The 13285-nt window shown below is 36.4% G+C and overlaps 2 protein-coding genes and 1 long non-coding RNA gene across 3 annotated transcripts; 2 read left to right on the forward strand and 1 right to left on the reverse strand.

The window, feature by feature from the left end:
- Nucleotides 1-3261: 3261 nt before the first annotated feature.
- LOC148770618 (uncharacterized) lies at nucleotides 3262-3645 on the forward strand. The gene has a single exon (XM_088817946.1). The coding sequence runs from the start codon at nucleotides 3262-3264 to the stop codon at nucleotides 3643-3645; it is 384 nt and encodes a 127-aa protein (XP_088674072.1).
- Nucleotides 3646-7360: 3715 nt separating this feature from the next.
- On the forward strand, nucleotides 7361-8534 carry LOC148770619 (uncharacterized). Its single transcript, XR_016031426.1, has 2 exons — nucleotides 7361-7500; nucleotides 7733-8534. It is a non-coding gene; the product is annotated as an uncharacterized LOC148770619 (long non-coding RNA).
- Nucleotides 8535-9783: 1249 nt separating this feature from the next.
- Nucleotides 9784-12772, reverse strand: LOC148770620 (uncharacterized; the record flags this gene model as incomplete). Its single annotated transcript, XM_088817947.1, has 3 exons — nucleotides 9784-10902; nucleotides 11380-11492; nucleotides 11587-12772. A coding segment is annotated over one exon (909 nt), but the record flags the coding sequence as incomplete, so codon positions are not given.
- Between the last annotated feature and the right edge of the window lie 513 nt (nucleotides 12773-13285).

Raw genomic sequence — 13285 nt, forward strand, 5'->3', positions numbered from 1 at the left:
TTAGATTATATGTTGTATTGAATTTGTTAGATTATGTTGTTATATGTGTATTGTCTATAAAGTCTTTTATTTAATAATTAAGTTTCTTTGAAGGATAAAATTATGTTTTTTCTCTATGCTCAATACAAAATTAATCGTGGGGATGGGTGTTATTAATTTCATGACGTAGTAGCACATAATTGCGGATTGCACTCTAGTAACAAAGTTGAGTAATGTTGAATCCTACCAACCAAACATTTTGTTAACTTCTACAATTTAGTCAATCTATAAATAGTAGCAAGCAAGCGACGTACGGTGTGTATGTTGGTATTAGACCTAACTAGCATTTTTTCCCCGTGCGATGCACGGGAATTATTTCAAAAGTGAAAAAAAAATCAATTTAATACATAATAAGAAAATATAGTACATTAACATAGTAGAATTTAATAATGTAGTATTATCATATTTTATATAACATTAGTTTTTTTAAATCTTATATATTAAGATTTATAATCCAAATATATAGGTTTAGATTTAACAAATCGAATTTCTATCTTTATCTATTAAGATTTGAGATATACTGATAGAAAATAGGAGATATAATTGTTGAAAATTGGTACCGGAACAATATTAAAAATAAATAATTACAGAAATGCCATTAGAGTTTTTTAGGGTTGCCCAGCGTTTCTTTCCTTTATATATAAGATCTCAGGGAAAGTCACTCTAATTACATAATAGTGGTCAAGGGTAAAAATATAATTTCAATAACATCAATGGACATTATAATTACTCATTTACCTTTTCCTCGTAAGAAAATTATTGGTAAGCTAGATAACTATAATGACTCATGTCACAAAACATATCCCACTTAAATTTTCAAGAACAACAAAATATAATATGATGATGGTATAACAACACTGACATGCCTAATTGGGCCAACCCAATATGGCTACAATTTCTCTACATACTGGGTCACGAGCCCGATTTAGAAGAACACTATTACAAAAGGCCAATCACCTTCAAATAAGGTTTGAGCCCAACAAATTAACCCATGTCCAACCGACAAGGTATAAATAACGATTTAATTCATTTATTAAAGGTACGCCCTATTTATCTAGCCAATTCTACAATTCATATGCTGTCAATTACTTCTACTATCCGCACGTCTGACTTGAGCGTCGGAGGGGTTTCCGCCGGATCAACCCCCGGCCTAGTTCACGTGTTCTCAACTACTTAAGGTGATCTATTTCTAGCATCATCATAATGGACCGTATGTGGGAAGGCATACAAGATCACGTAGGGCGCATGATGTCCCTGAGTCATCTACTCGGAGAGAACATGCCAATGCTAACAACCTCCCACCTCGTGGAGGCTCTGACTTGCCACCTCCTCCTCGTAATCAGGATCCACCTCACGAGGTCCAGATAAATCCCCCGCAGGATTCACCACTCCCCGCTCCTCGAACAGTTCAGATAACCGAAGAGGCCCTTCAACAAATGATTGCGGAAACTTCAGCTTGTGCTGCCACTGAAGCAGTGGCACAATACATCGCCACAATGGGAGTCCACGCCCCCCTTGCATCTCCACGCGTGGCACAATGACCTCCACCGACACCGGATAACACATCCACCTCAGACCCTAGGTCTCGGATGCAACAATCTACTCATCGCCATAATGCCCGAACTAGGCGACAAGACCCACGTTCACCTTCAATAGGCAACGCCTCTCGCCAACGAGTACCTCCACACAATGCTGGAGATGATGAAATTAACAGTCGCGTATTGATAAGTGTTCATTTTGCACAACTTTTACTTATCGAATCTTCGAGTTTTGGTCTTCGTTTGTACATATTATCCGTTTCTTATTTTATTTATATTTTAGGTAAAGAGAAGCTATTTTTTCCGATTCGAAACGATTTTGGAAGCGAAGCCGAAAATCAAACCAAACACGTTCAAAAGTGCATTATCGCGGGTTGTGGCACTGTTTCGTATTTCAAGCATAACGTTTGCATACGACCTCCGATTGAGCTGATTCAAGTGGCCTTAGAAAGATAACTCCAAGATCTACAACTTTTGTGAAATGCAAAATTGTCAAATTCGGGCTAAAAAAGGGTTGGCGCAGAAGACCAGATCGCGATCCAACCTTCTTGTATCGCGATCGCGATCTGGTAAGGCGGTGCGCAGTTTTCGAGGCTGCCAGATCGCGATCCAAGAAGCCCAGATCGCGATCTGGGCACATAAATCGAGACCAGATATTTTTCTTTGTTTTCTTACTATAAATAGAAGGTCTCTTCTTCATTTTTAGAACTCTCGATTATGTCTCGACTTCTTCTTCGGTTTTCTCTTCGTTTCTCGCCAGTTCTTCGCGGGAAGCTTCGACGAGGGTTTCGACTCGTATTTTTCATAAGCTTTTCTTTACGTTTAGTTTATAATTTCTCGTGTTCTTCATTTTGATGCTATGTTTGTAATGAACTAAGCATTTTCTTCTAGGGAAATGAAACCTTGTATATATTGATTTTGATTTCCAGATATGTGATCTATTTGTCGTTCTTTGATTCTGTTTATGTTTTCCTGTATTAAATGCTTTCGATTGTTTGGCCAACAGTTGAATTGATTCTAAATGGGAATGAACTCGAGAGAGGATTTCTCGTTTGATTTTAGGAAAACATAGCTCGGGTTGTGGAAACGGAGACGTGATGCACCTCGGGTAGCCCTCAAGGACTTGACCTAAATGCTCTCTTAATATCAGGTTTTGAACGGAGACGTCGGACCTGTGGGTAGACTCTAAGTACACTGGAGACGGGGGTTAGGGTATTTTAGTGTCTGGGTTAGCGAACATAGAATTGACATTAGATTCGGATTTGTAGATCTTTATCGATAGTACACTGGTGGATTTTACCCTAGAAGCCATCACACGTCGGAATTCCTCGCTTTTACTGGCGGGTCGTTGTTTTTATTTATTGTTTCCTTTTAGTTTCATTTCTCCGATATATTTCTCATCGTCTAGATAAATTTTAGGATAGTATAATTATGGTACTTGGTAAATTTAGGAACTTAATTCCCTGTTGATCGATATCTGGAATTCACTATTATACAAAACGCGATATTGTACACTTGTGGTTATTTATACGTAGGTTGCTCGCTCAAATCACCTTCCCCACATTGGTAAGCCTATTGGTGGAAGGGCAATACCTCCATACTACCCCAAAAGGTAAAGGTCTCGAGTCTACCGCAGTACGATGGAACTAGTGACCCACAGGAGCACCTTGAAAAGTTCTACGCCATGGCAAATTTATATGACCCAACTGATGTGGCGATGTGCAAGATGTTTCGCACAACACTCTCCGAACGAGCATTGAGCTGGTTCAACTCCTTGCACACTGGGTCAATTGAAGCTCTCTCCCAACTAACGGATCGCTTCACCCACCATTTCGCTATCAACAATGAGTACGCTAAGACTCCCGCGTACCTCTTCACTATCACCCAGAGAGAGGGCGAAATCCTCCGCAACTACATTCAACGATTTGTAAAGGCAGCTCACGAAGTTCCTAACGTGGAAGGAAGCATGCTCTCTGGAATCATTCAACAAAACTTGAAGGAAGGTATTCAAGGAATCTATTGCAGGAAGACCTCCAATCACTCTAGAAGAGCTACTAAGTCACGCTGAGTAACACGTGTGCATCGAAGAGGATTCGGCCCTCCCTCATCCCAAGAGGAAAAGAAATGAAGATCACTTCAACGCCCGACGACGAGATGGCCGACGACAATCGTCGACATCTGGTTGACAATCTCCTTCTACATCCCTGGACTTCCAATGATGTCAATGACACTTGGAGTCTCTCGAGCCCATAACATTGTGAGTGATCGTATCATCTTAAACTGGGGGGCTATCCTACCTTAAGGATGATGGATCCCGTCACCTCTCCACATCAATTGGATGAAACACCTACATCATCTACTTAGTACAAGTTTAGTAATTTCGAGCGATTCGCTCCCTACTTGTTTAGTTACATTCGCCTCAAGTAGGCTTGTAACCTTCACATTTTCAAGCAATGAATAAAACAAGTTATTTCACTTACACTCGATGTTATTGCTCTACCACTACATAATTATTAGCTCAAGTCAACATTAACCCTATGAACATTTAGAGATGTTATGATAATCTATATAGCCTGGCCAGCTTGATTTCATAAACTTCTCTATCTGTCTTCATTGGATCCTACATTTAAAACGTGGCCACGGTCCTAACATACTTACGATCCATGAGGTCTAACAAGGGGCACGATCCCCATTTAATATCTTGAGAGACTGATCCCCTCATCAAGTACATCACGCACAATGCTAAATGTAAACACATACAAGCAACGCGTCAAACCAATGACAATGTCATACAATATAAACGTCAAATGATATTGTAGTGGGCAAACCCATCTACTCCAAGTATGAAGACAAAATAAAGGACCTACAATTTCGCGCCCCAGGCCATTAAAAAAAAAAAACGAGCACCTTGCAATTTGGATCGCGCATAACAAAAAAAACAAGGTAGACTGGGCGCGTGGAAAGCACGTGCGCGTGGGGCGCCGCGCATTGTGTCAGTCGCGCGCCTCGGTTCTCGCGCGAGATAATAATTGAAAAAAAAAATAAAAAAATTAAAATAAAAAAGAGAGATAAGGGCGCGTGCGCCGCAAGCGCACATGACATCACGCATTTCTCAAGCCCCTGTTGCACCAATTATCTCTCCTTGCCTCGGGCTCCATGCACAACTCCTCCTCACAGAATAATCGCGCGGCTCCCCTCTCACATTGCAGTCGCGCGGCTCCATTACCCGGCTCGCAAGCCTCCTCCCCTCCATCCAATCGCGCGGCTTCCAAGGCACTCAAATCGCGCGTCAGCTCATTTCCAATCGCGCGCAACTCCCAATTCACCTCGTTAAATTGCGCATGGATTTTAACGCGCTCCACTAAATTGCGCGTGGATTCCAACGCGCTACACCAAATCGCGCGTGGATTCCATCTCGCCACACCAAATCGCATGCGCACTCTAACGGATAAATAAAAATATTATTTCTCCACACCATGCCAATGATTAACGGAACACTACAACACCGATCTACTCTCGACAAAATCCGGTATCCTTTCCGACTTGGCTCCCACATTGACTCGAGAGTGGGGGGCTAATGATATGCCTAATTGGGCCAGCCCAATAAGGCTACAATTTATCTACTTACTGGGCTACGAGCCCTATTTAGAAGAACACTATTACAAAAGCCCAATCACCTTCAAATAAGTTTTGAGCCCAACAAATTAACCTCTGCCCAACCGACAAGGTATAAATAACGATTTAATTTATTTATTAAAGGTACGCCCTTGTTATCTAGCCATTTCTACAATTCATATGCTCTCAATTACTTCTACTATCCCTGCGTCTGACTTGAGCGTCGGAGGGGTTTCCGCCGGATCAACCCACGGCCTAGTTCACGTGTTCTCTGTTCGCAGGTGTCTCAGGACCATCTAGCACGCGAGCAGTGATCCAATTTGCTCTCCCATCTCCCTCTATCTCAACTACTTAAGGTGATCTATTTCTAGCATCATCAAACACCATTGTAATAATAAAATTATAAATCATGCACCAATTATTATCTGTTTAATAGTTAAATCGGATATTACAACATGAATTTCACATGTCATATATGAGATGACTAACTCAAGATACTTGAATAACTATGTCCTACTGTACCGAGTTGTCTCTAGCTTTCTGTTTTTTAAAGCAATTTTATAATTCATATCTTTCATTTAGTGGTATTAGGGATGAAAATCGGACGGAAAGGATCAAAAATTATTTTTTTCGGAAAATTTTCAACTTTATTCGGGATTCATAAATCCATTCTGATTTCGGAATAGCTCGGAATACGCGGAATTTCTGAAAATTTAGAAATTGCATTATTTCAAAAGAAAAATATTCCAAAGTCAGAAATAATTGGAATTTTTAGAAAAAAATTCTAATCTTTTTGTAATTTTCCGGCAAGAATGAAGAAATCCAAAAAAAAAAGTTAAAAAAAAATGCAATGTAAACCAAAACAACATAAATCGTTCAACAAAACCAACATGGTTCTTGCAAAATATTAATAGAAAAATATTTAAAAAACGCCACCATAACAAATAAAAAAATAGTTATCGCAATGTTCCTATGGTCTCAGAAATATAAATTATCATAATTAGATATTTATATTTTCCATATAATATATATCATAATTATATTATAGAAATATAAAATAGATCATAAAGTAATATATATATATATATATATATATATATATATATATATATATATATATATATATATATATATATATATATATATATATATATATATATATATATATATATCCGATCTGGTTTTAGTTCCGAAACATATATTGTTATTATTATTATTATTATTATTATTATTATTATATATATATATATAATAATAATAATAATAATAATAGTAATAATAATAATATATGTTTCGGAACTAAAACCAGATCGGATATCGAATTGTGGAAATCGGAATTAAAAAGAAGGTTCCAAATTCAGATATTTTTTGATCGAAATCGGTGGAATTCGGAAATTCCTTTTCCAATTTCCACCCCTCGGCAGTATGGATTTCGATCTTGAAAATATTTACTTCACTTTATTTTATATATTATTAGATAATATAATATTTTTCATCATTGAACCTTCCTACACTAGAATCTCAATTATTTTAGCATTCCTAAACTAAATAAAATCTCTTTAACAAAATTATATTGTAAATTTAAAGATATATTATTCTGACACTTGTCACAAATAGAAACTATATCCCTAATGAAAATTGAAAAAAAAAAATTATAAATAAAAAAAGGTAAGATTAAATTAATATTCAAATTTCAAGTGTTGATATTTTGACCATGGAGACAATAACATAATTAACACGAGAAAAAAAACTTAATAGTTTCAAAAAATATTTATGTAGAGAAACTCAATAAAATAAAAATTGTTTCAACTATCACAATAAAATTAGAAAAACAATATATATATATATATATATATATATATATATATATATATATATATATATATATATATATATATATATATATATATATATATATATATATATATATATAATTGTTTTTTCTCCCCATTTACACCCCTAGGGGCAAGGCCCCTCGAAAGCACACCTCGGTTACGTGCGTGTATGTGCACATATTTAAGAAAATTGTCTATAAATGCATTAGATTATAAAGCATTAAATTTGACCTTATCTTATTTCTAATGCCCATGCCATTCTTATCTGGAATACAAAAAATCTTATCGTTCCATTTAGTGAAAGGAGATTTTTTCTGCCTATATATATTGGTTTTCTACATTGTTCCTCTGTTCATTTTGATGTTTATTCAATGAGTGTGAATTATAATAGGTTAAGAGAGTAAGCAATCACCCGTTCTTTGTGAGCACTTGGCTAGAAAATTCCGACCAGAGACTTGTCCTGGAAAGATCTGGTAACTAATTAGGCCGTAGATCTGCTTTTGGTAAATTCTATTTTATTTTTTCTAATTCTCATTCTTTTTCAATTGGACGCATTTTTTATTATTTTTTGGGAATGTATTTCTTAAAAAAAAATTGTTCATCTTGCATATGTTTAAATTTTACATATATAGCTTGGCATATGTTTAAATGCTTTATCTTGCATAAGTTATCGTGGTTTTAATTTCAGTTATATTCATTTTACAGCCTATCGCTCAGGCTCGTTCGAAGGGATTCGGTAAACACTCCAAGAGCAAAGGAAAATCCAAATCAAATGGCACAACCAGTAAAAAAAAAAAAAGGAAGGCGTCAAGTATTGAATTCTAAGCTTGCTTTGGCACAATGCCACAATCGAGCAACAATACGGGTGGACCGAATAATATCAAGGACAAAAATCCTCAGTCAAATATAAGCAACGAATTAAGTTCAGATATTCTAAAGCCATAGATTCGTTGCTCATATCCGCACATTGGACGCTTTGACGGTGCGTGCTCGATTTTGAACGGTGCGTGCTGGATTTCGCAACCAAACCGACCGATTCTTTTGTGGGGTTGATTTCAATGGATAATGATGCGGATATGAAGGGCTCTTCAGCTAGGATATACGAAGTTGGTGAGAGAAATAATCCAATTGATGGTGATTATGACCTACAGTTTAATCCGAATCCGAAACCGAATAGGAATCGGGAATAGTGATGGGGAATATGATCGGTACATGATTGATCTGGGTGAAGAAGAATCAAATGGGAATGATTTTGATGAGAATGTGAATGATGATAGAAGAATATGATGGTGATGGTGATAAGAGTGAGAGTGATTTGTCGCTAAATATATATATAAGTGAAGATGAAATTACTGTGAAGTACTAGAAAGTTGTGAACAAAATATCTACCAAGGACCAGTTTGGTTGGGGAGATTAGCCAAAATTAACGAAATAGTAAAGTTTAGTTTTATGTTTGGTTAGCCCTATTATTTCCGGGTCGATCCGCCAAAATAATTTTATCATCGCATATCTTAGCTAATTGGGAGATAACTACTGACTTGGAATTTGAAAATTAATTAATCTTATCCATTATGCTTTTTATTTATCTCTTTTCAATTTTCTTTAGAGATACATCTTCTTTTGTAACAGGTCAGAATAATATACCTTTAAATTTACAACAATAATTTTCTTAAAGAAATTATATTTAGTTAAGGAATGTTAAAATAGTTGAGATTCTAATGTAGGAAGTTCATTGATGAAAAATATTAAATTATCTAAAAGTACATATAATAAAACAAAAATGTTGAGATTGGGGGGTAATCGAACAACGGGGCATTTTTTTTTTTACAATATTTCGGATTTTTTTTTTTGAGAATTGGGGTGATTTTGTAATTAATTACAGAAATAAAATAAAGCGTCAATTTGAATGACGCTCTTTAAGAGCCGTCGGATTGAGCTAGGATCAACGGCCAGCTCTCTTATTTTGTCCTCTTAATCTGACGGTCCGAGATTAATCTGGGCGATCGGACGGCCCTTAAAAGGCGTCATTCAAAACGACGCCCTTTGACCCGCCACACTGGATTACAGCGTCATTCAAAACGACGCCTTTTAGCAGCCGTTAGATTGTGTTTATATCAACGGCTGGATTTGAGCTGAGGTTTTTTAAATTTACTTAATTCTTTTTATTGTTAAATTGTAATACTTAATTGAATTTTAATTTTAAATTAATTATATGTTGTATTTTAAAAAATTTCCTTGATTTATTTATGCAATTTATTTTATAATTCACTATAAAATAATACAAAGTTAATTAATTATAACCTAACAAAAATTAAGAAATAAAGAACTCTTTTTTCAGTTATATTACTTTTTTGTGAAATGAACAGTTTTTTGCATAAATTATAAATAAAGAACTATTTTGTCAATTATATATATATATATATATATATATATATTATTTTTTTTAATTTATATTTTATTTAATAAAAATAAAATGCCTAATTATTGGGAAATATTTTTTGTCTCTAAATCCTTTAGTTTATTTAATTTGTTTTTTATTGAATAACTAAAATACTAAAAAATTTTAATAAATAACCAACATAAACTACAATAATAATATCACCAATGACGGTGACCTCCGGTTCCACATCTCGGGGGCCTTCTAGTCCTGTGCCCTCTACCAACTTGTTCATCCTCATCATTTTCATTATCACTCGAAGAATTTGCGGATTGAGAATAAGGAATAGATGTCATCTGATGATCTACCGATCGCGATGTAGACGAAAACTGATGCGTAGACCCCAAATGAACTGGGTCTTCCGAATTCATATTCGGATTAAAGTAGGGGTATGGGGTGTACGGATCTGCATCAACGAGATTATAATTACACTCACAGTTGTAGATAGTATTAAAAATAAAATCAAAGGTACTAAACATACCGGATGGATGCCCGTGTGATCTAGGGTCTGTATAATTATCGAATGCCGGATAATATGCACGAGAAGAAGTTCCTGCCTCGCCAGCGTACATCTGAGTCTGTGACTGAGGCATTTGAGACAGTGGTATCTGAGTCTGAGTCTGAGGGTGAGTCTGAGTATAAGGCATCTCAGATTGTGGCCTATCTGAAGGTCCGTGTCGAGACTCTAAGACATTAAGACATGTTCTGAGAGTCGGTAAATACGAACGATAGCCATCCCGGGGCGTGTCTCCGCCATCAACAGAAACAATCATTGATCGAAGATGCTGAATCTGAAATAAGTAATAAGAAATATTTTATTTTCAGAAGACATACATTAATAAAAACTATACAAAACACAAAATTTTATAATAAATAAATTTGAATACGTACCACTGTATCCATTGAAATCTGACCTCCAACCTGAAATCATGTACGATCAGATGGGGTAATCGGTGATATGAAACGACGTGTGTGCAGTTCATACCACTCAAAATAACCATCTTCTGTAGTCTGACTGTCACTGGCATATGGATAATCAATAATATAATTGAGTCTATTATCCCAAGCGGTAACATGCGAAACATGTGTAAGACTCCAATCTCGGTTGGTAGCACCTGTACGGTTAGCATTGACGTGCATCCGGAAATCTGTCTCAGTATTTTCAGGAGGTTCAGGTATGGGTTGTACCATCCCGAACTGACGTACTACTCTGTCTGGTCGATGCATCTCCACAATTGCATAGCATATCAGGGGGACTCTCGATACCCATATACCACAACATGCGATCGCCGAATCACCAGCTACAGCCTGATACTGCGGATCATCCAGATCATATGGCGTCCATATAAACTGATCTGGGAGCATCTGATCCAACATCATCCTAAAAATACGAAGAACATGTGCACCAGTCTCATTGAAGCTGACATGGTTGGTCCACCTGTGATATATTATTATATATTAAACTAAAGATAATAATAAAGATAAGGTTAAATACAAAAATACCCCACTACTATGAACTTTGTATCATATACCCCATATACCTTTTTCCCAAATATGACTATAATACCCGTACTCAAGCATCTTTATAACAATATTACAAACATCTTTAAAATCATATTGTTGTTGAGAATTTGAACTACCGGAAGACATTTAAGAAAAAAATAAAGAAATTCAAAATGACAAAAATAAAAGGTTTTATTTAGAAAATTTAAAAAAAAAATCTAAGTAATTAAATGTTTTGAAGAAAAAAAGAAAAATATAAAATTTTTTCAAGTAAAATTGACTGAAAATGTTAGAAAAATATAGTGGAAGGTGGCTCAGACAAACCCTTATATTTATAGACACAAAAAATTAATACACAAATCACCATAACAATAATGCAAAAATAATTTAACATAAATCTCAAAACCATTACCGTGCACCGTAAGGTGGTACGGGAAACTCATATCCTGCATACTCAAGTGTTGTGCCCCATTTTGCCAGAGTAGGTATGGGCCTTGATGGAGGAATCCGCATCCATGCCCATATCTGTTAAATAATACAAGAATATAATTTTTTTATAATATAAACTGCAAATTAAATGTATTAATGTACTAAATTATATAAGTAATTCATATGTTACCTGTAATAATTGAACAGGACCACTGATTTCTTTTGCAGATATCTTCGATGCTTTGCACAACTCGTGGTAGAGGACTGCTAGAGTACAACTACCCCAACTATATGTACTGACAGCATCAAGATCCTCTAAATGTCTCAAATACATCAACGGAATAGAGTCGCCAGTGTGATCGGGACACATAATCCCCCCTACTATGAGAAAAGCAATCCCTCAAGTGTAATGAATAAGGTGCGCAGATATACTATTATGAAGAACGGGATTATTGATTAAATATTCACTAAGGGCTTTGACGCTCACCTTCGATCCTTTCAACAATAGCATACGCAAGTGGTAAAACTTGTTGATTCGCATCCAAACACACAGCAAGCAACATCTTATGTTTGTACTTAGTGTACAAATGAGTTCCATCGACGCTGATCACCCGACGACAGTATTTGAAACCATCAATACACGGCTTGAAGGCCCAGAAGACGTATTTGATTATGAATTTCGATGGATGATTTGTCGCGTGATGTTCCCACTCAACAGCTGTGCCTGGATTCCTTTGTTGCAGTGCTTTCATAAATTTTGGCAACTTCTGGACCAAACTCTCCCATGTTCCATATACATTTTCTCTGCATCGCTTCAAAGTGTACCATGCCTTCATGTAGGATATCTCATATCCTATTTGCGCGGTCACAATCTCTCTTGCCTTTGAAATATCACAAACTGGATTTTCACGAACACTTTTCAATAGAATTGCGGCGCAATTATTGATGTTCAAGTTGCCATGATTGTTTGTCATCCCTTGCATACCGCAACTATGATCGCCATCGTAGATCCAAATTCTAAATTGTCCTCTATCCCCAATTCTTGATGCTCTTAGCCTCCATCTGCAAGGTCTTGCTTCAGTGTCGTGTTTGCAGATAACCTTCCAACTTCTTTTTGTACTTTCGATAACTTTAAACTCTCTTCTGGCAAATCGAATGGAGTGGTCTCTAACGGCTGAAATGACCCTTGCTTTACTATCAAAAATCATCCCCTTTTCGAGAGTACCTTTGCTGATATCATAAAATTTTGACCACATACCCGACGGAACATCAATGGAATCGGCTGGGATTTCAGGAAATGACAGAGAGTAGAACGAAGGTGGATCATAAAACTGAGTAGGAGGTTCTGCAAATGATGGATTGTTGACATGAACATGGGAAGTTGATGGAATTTATGCCTACGATATTGTTTGTACAACGTCATCAACGACTTCGATATTCTCATCATTGTTCTCTTCACCACTATCATCATCGTCTCCATGGTCGGAGGGTTCAGAGTCGCTTCGAACATTTGGCCCATGTGCGTCTCCGAAAGGATCATCGTCATCATTATTATCACAATGACGAGTTTCATTGGGAAGATCAAAATTTTCATGAGCATTTCTCATGCCACTTGATTCCCCAATATGTACCCCAAGATTTTGATAAGAATGCCTCGATGGCCCCGCTTCAAAGCCCATATTAGAAAACCCTTGTGTAACCGCAACTAACTCAGGACTTGTTTGCATAAATGAATTGTACGCTTCATTCAAATCAAAATGTTGTGATGGTCTCGAAGGGGAGTAGAGAGGTTCTGATGTAGTGAATTGTGAAGGTCTCGAAGGGGAATAGAGAGGTTCTGGTGTACTGAATTGTGAAGGTCTCGAAGGGGAGTAGAGAGGCTCTGATGT

This window comes from Erythranthe guttata, chromosome 5, assembly GCF_056151865.1.
Source record: "Erythranthe guttata isolate IM_541 chromosome 5, IM_541, whole genome shotgun sequence".
In the NCBI taxonomy this organism is placed as follows: Eukaryota; Viridiplantae; Streptophyta; class Magnoliopsida; order Lamiales; family Phrymaceae; genus Erythranthe; species Erythranthe guttata.

Bases quoted from the DNA above. Each gene is read 5' to 3' on its own strand.
- LOC148770618 (XM_088817946.1), top strand. From the start codon at position 3,262: ATGGCAAATTTATATGACCCAACTGATGTGGCGATGTGCAAGATGTTT.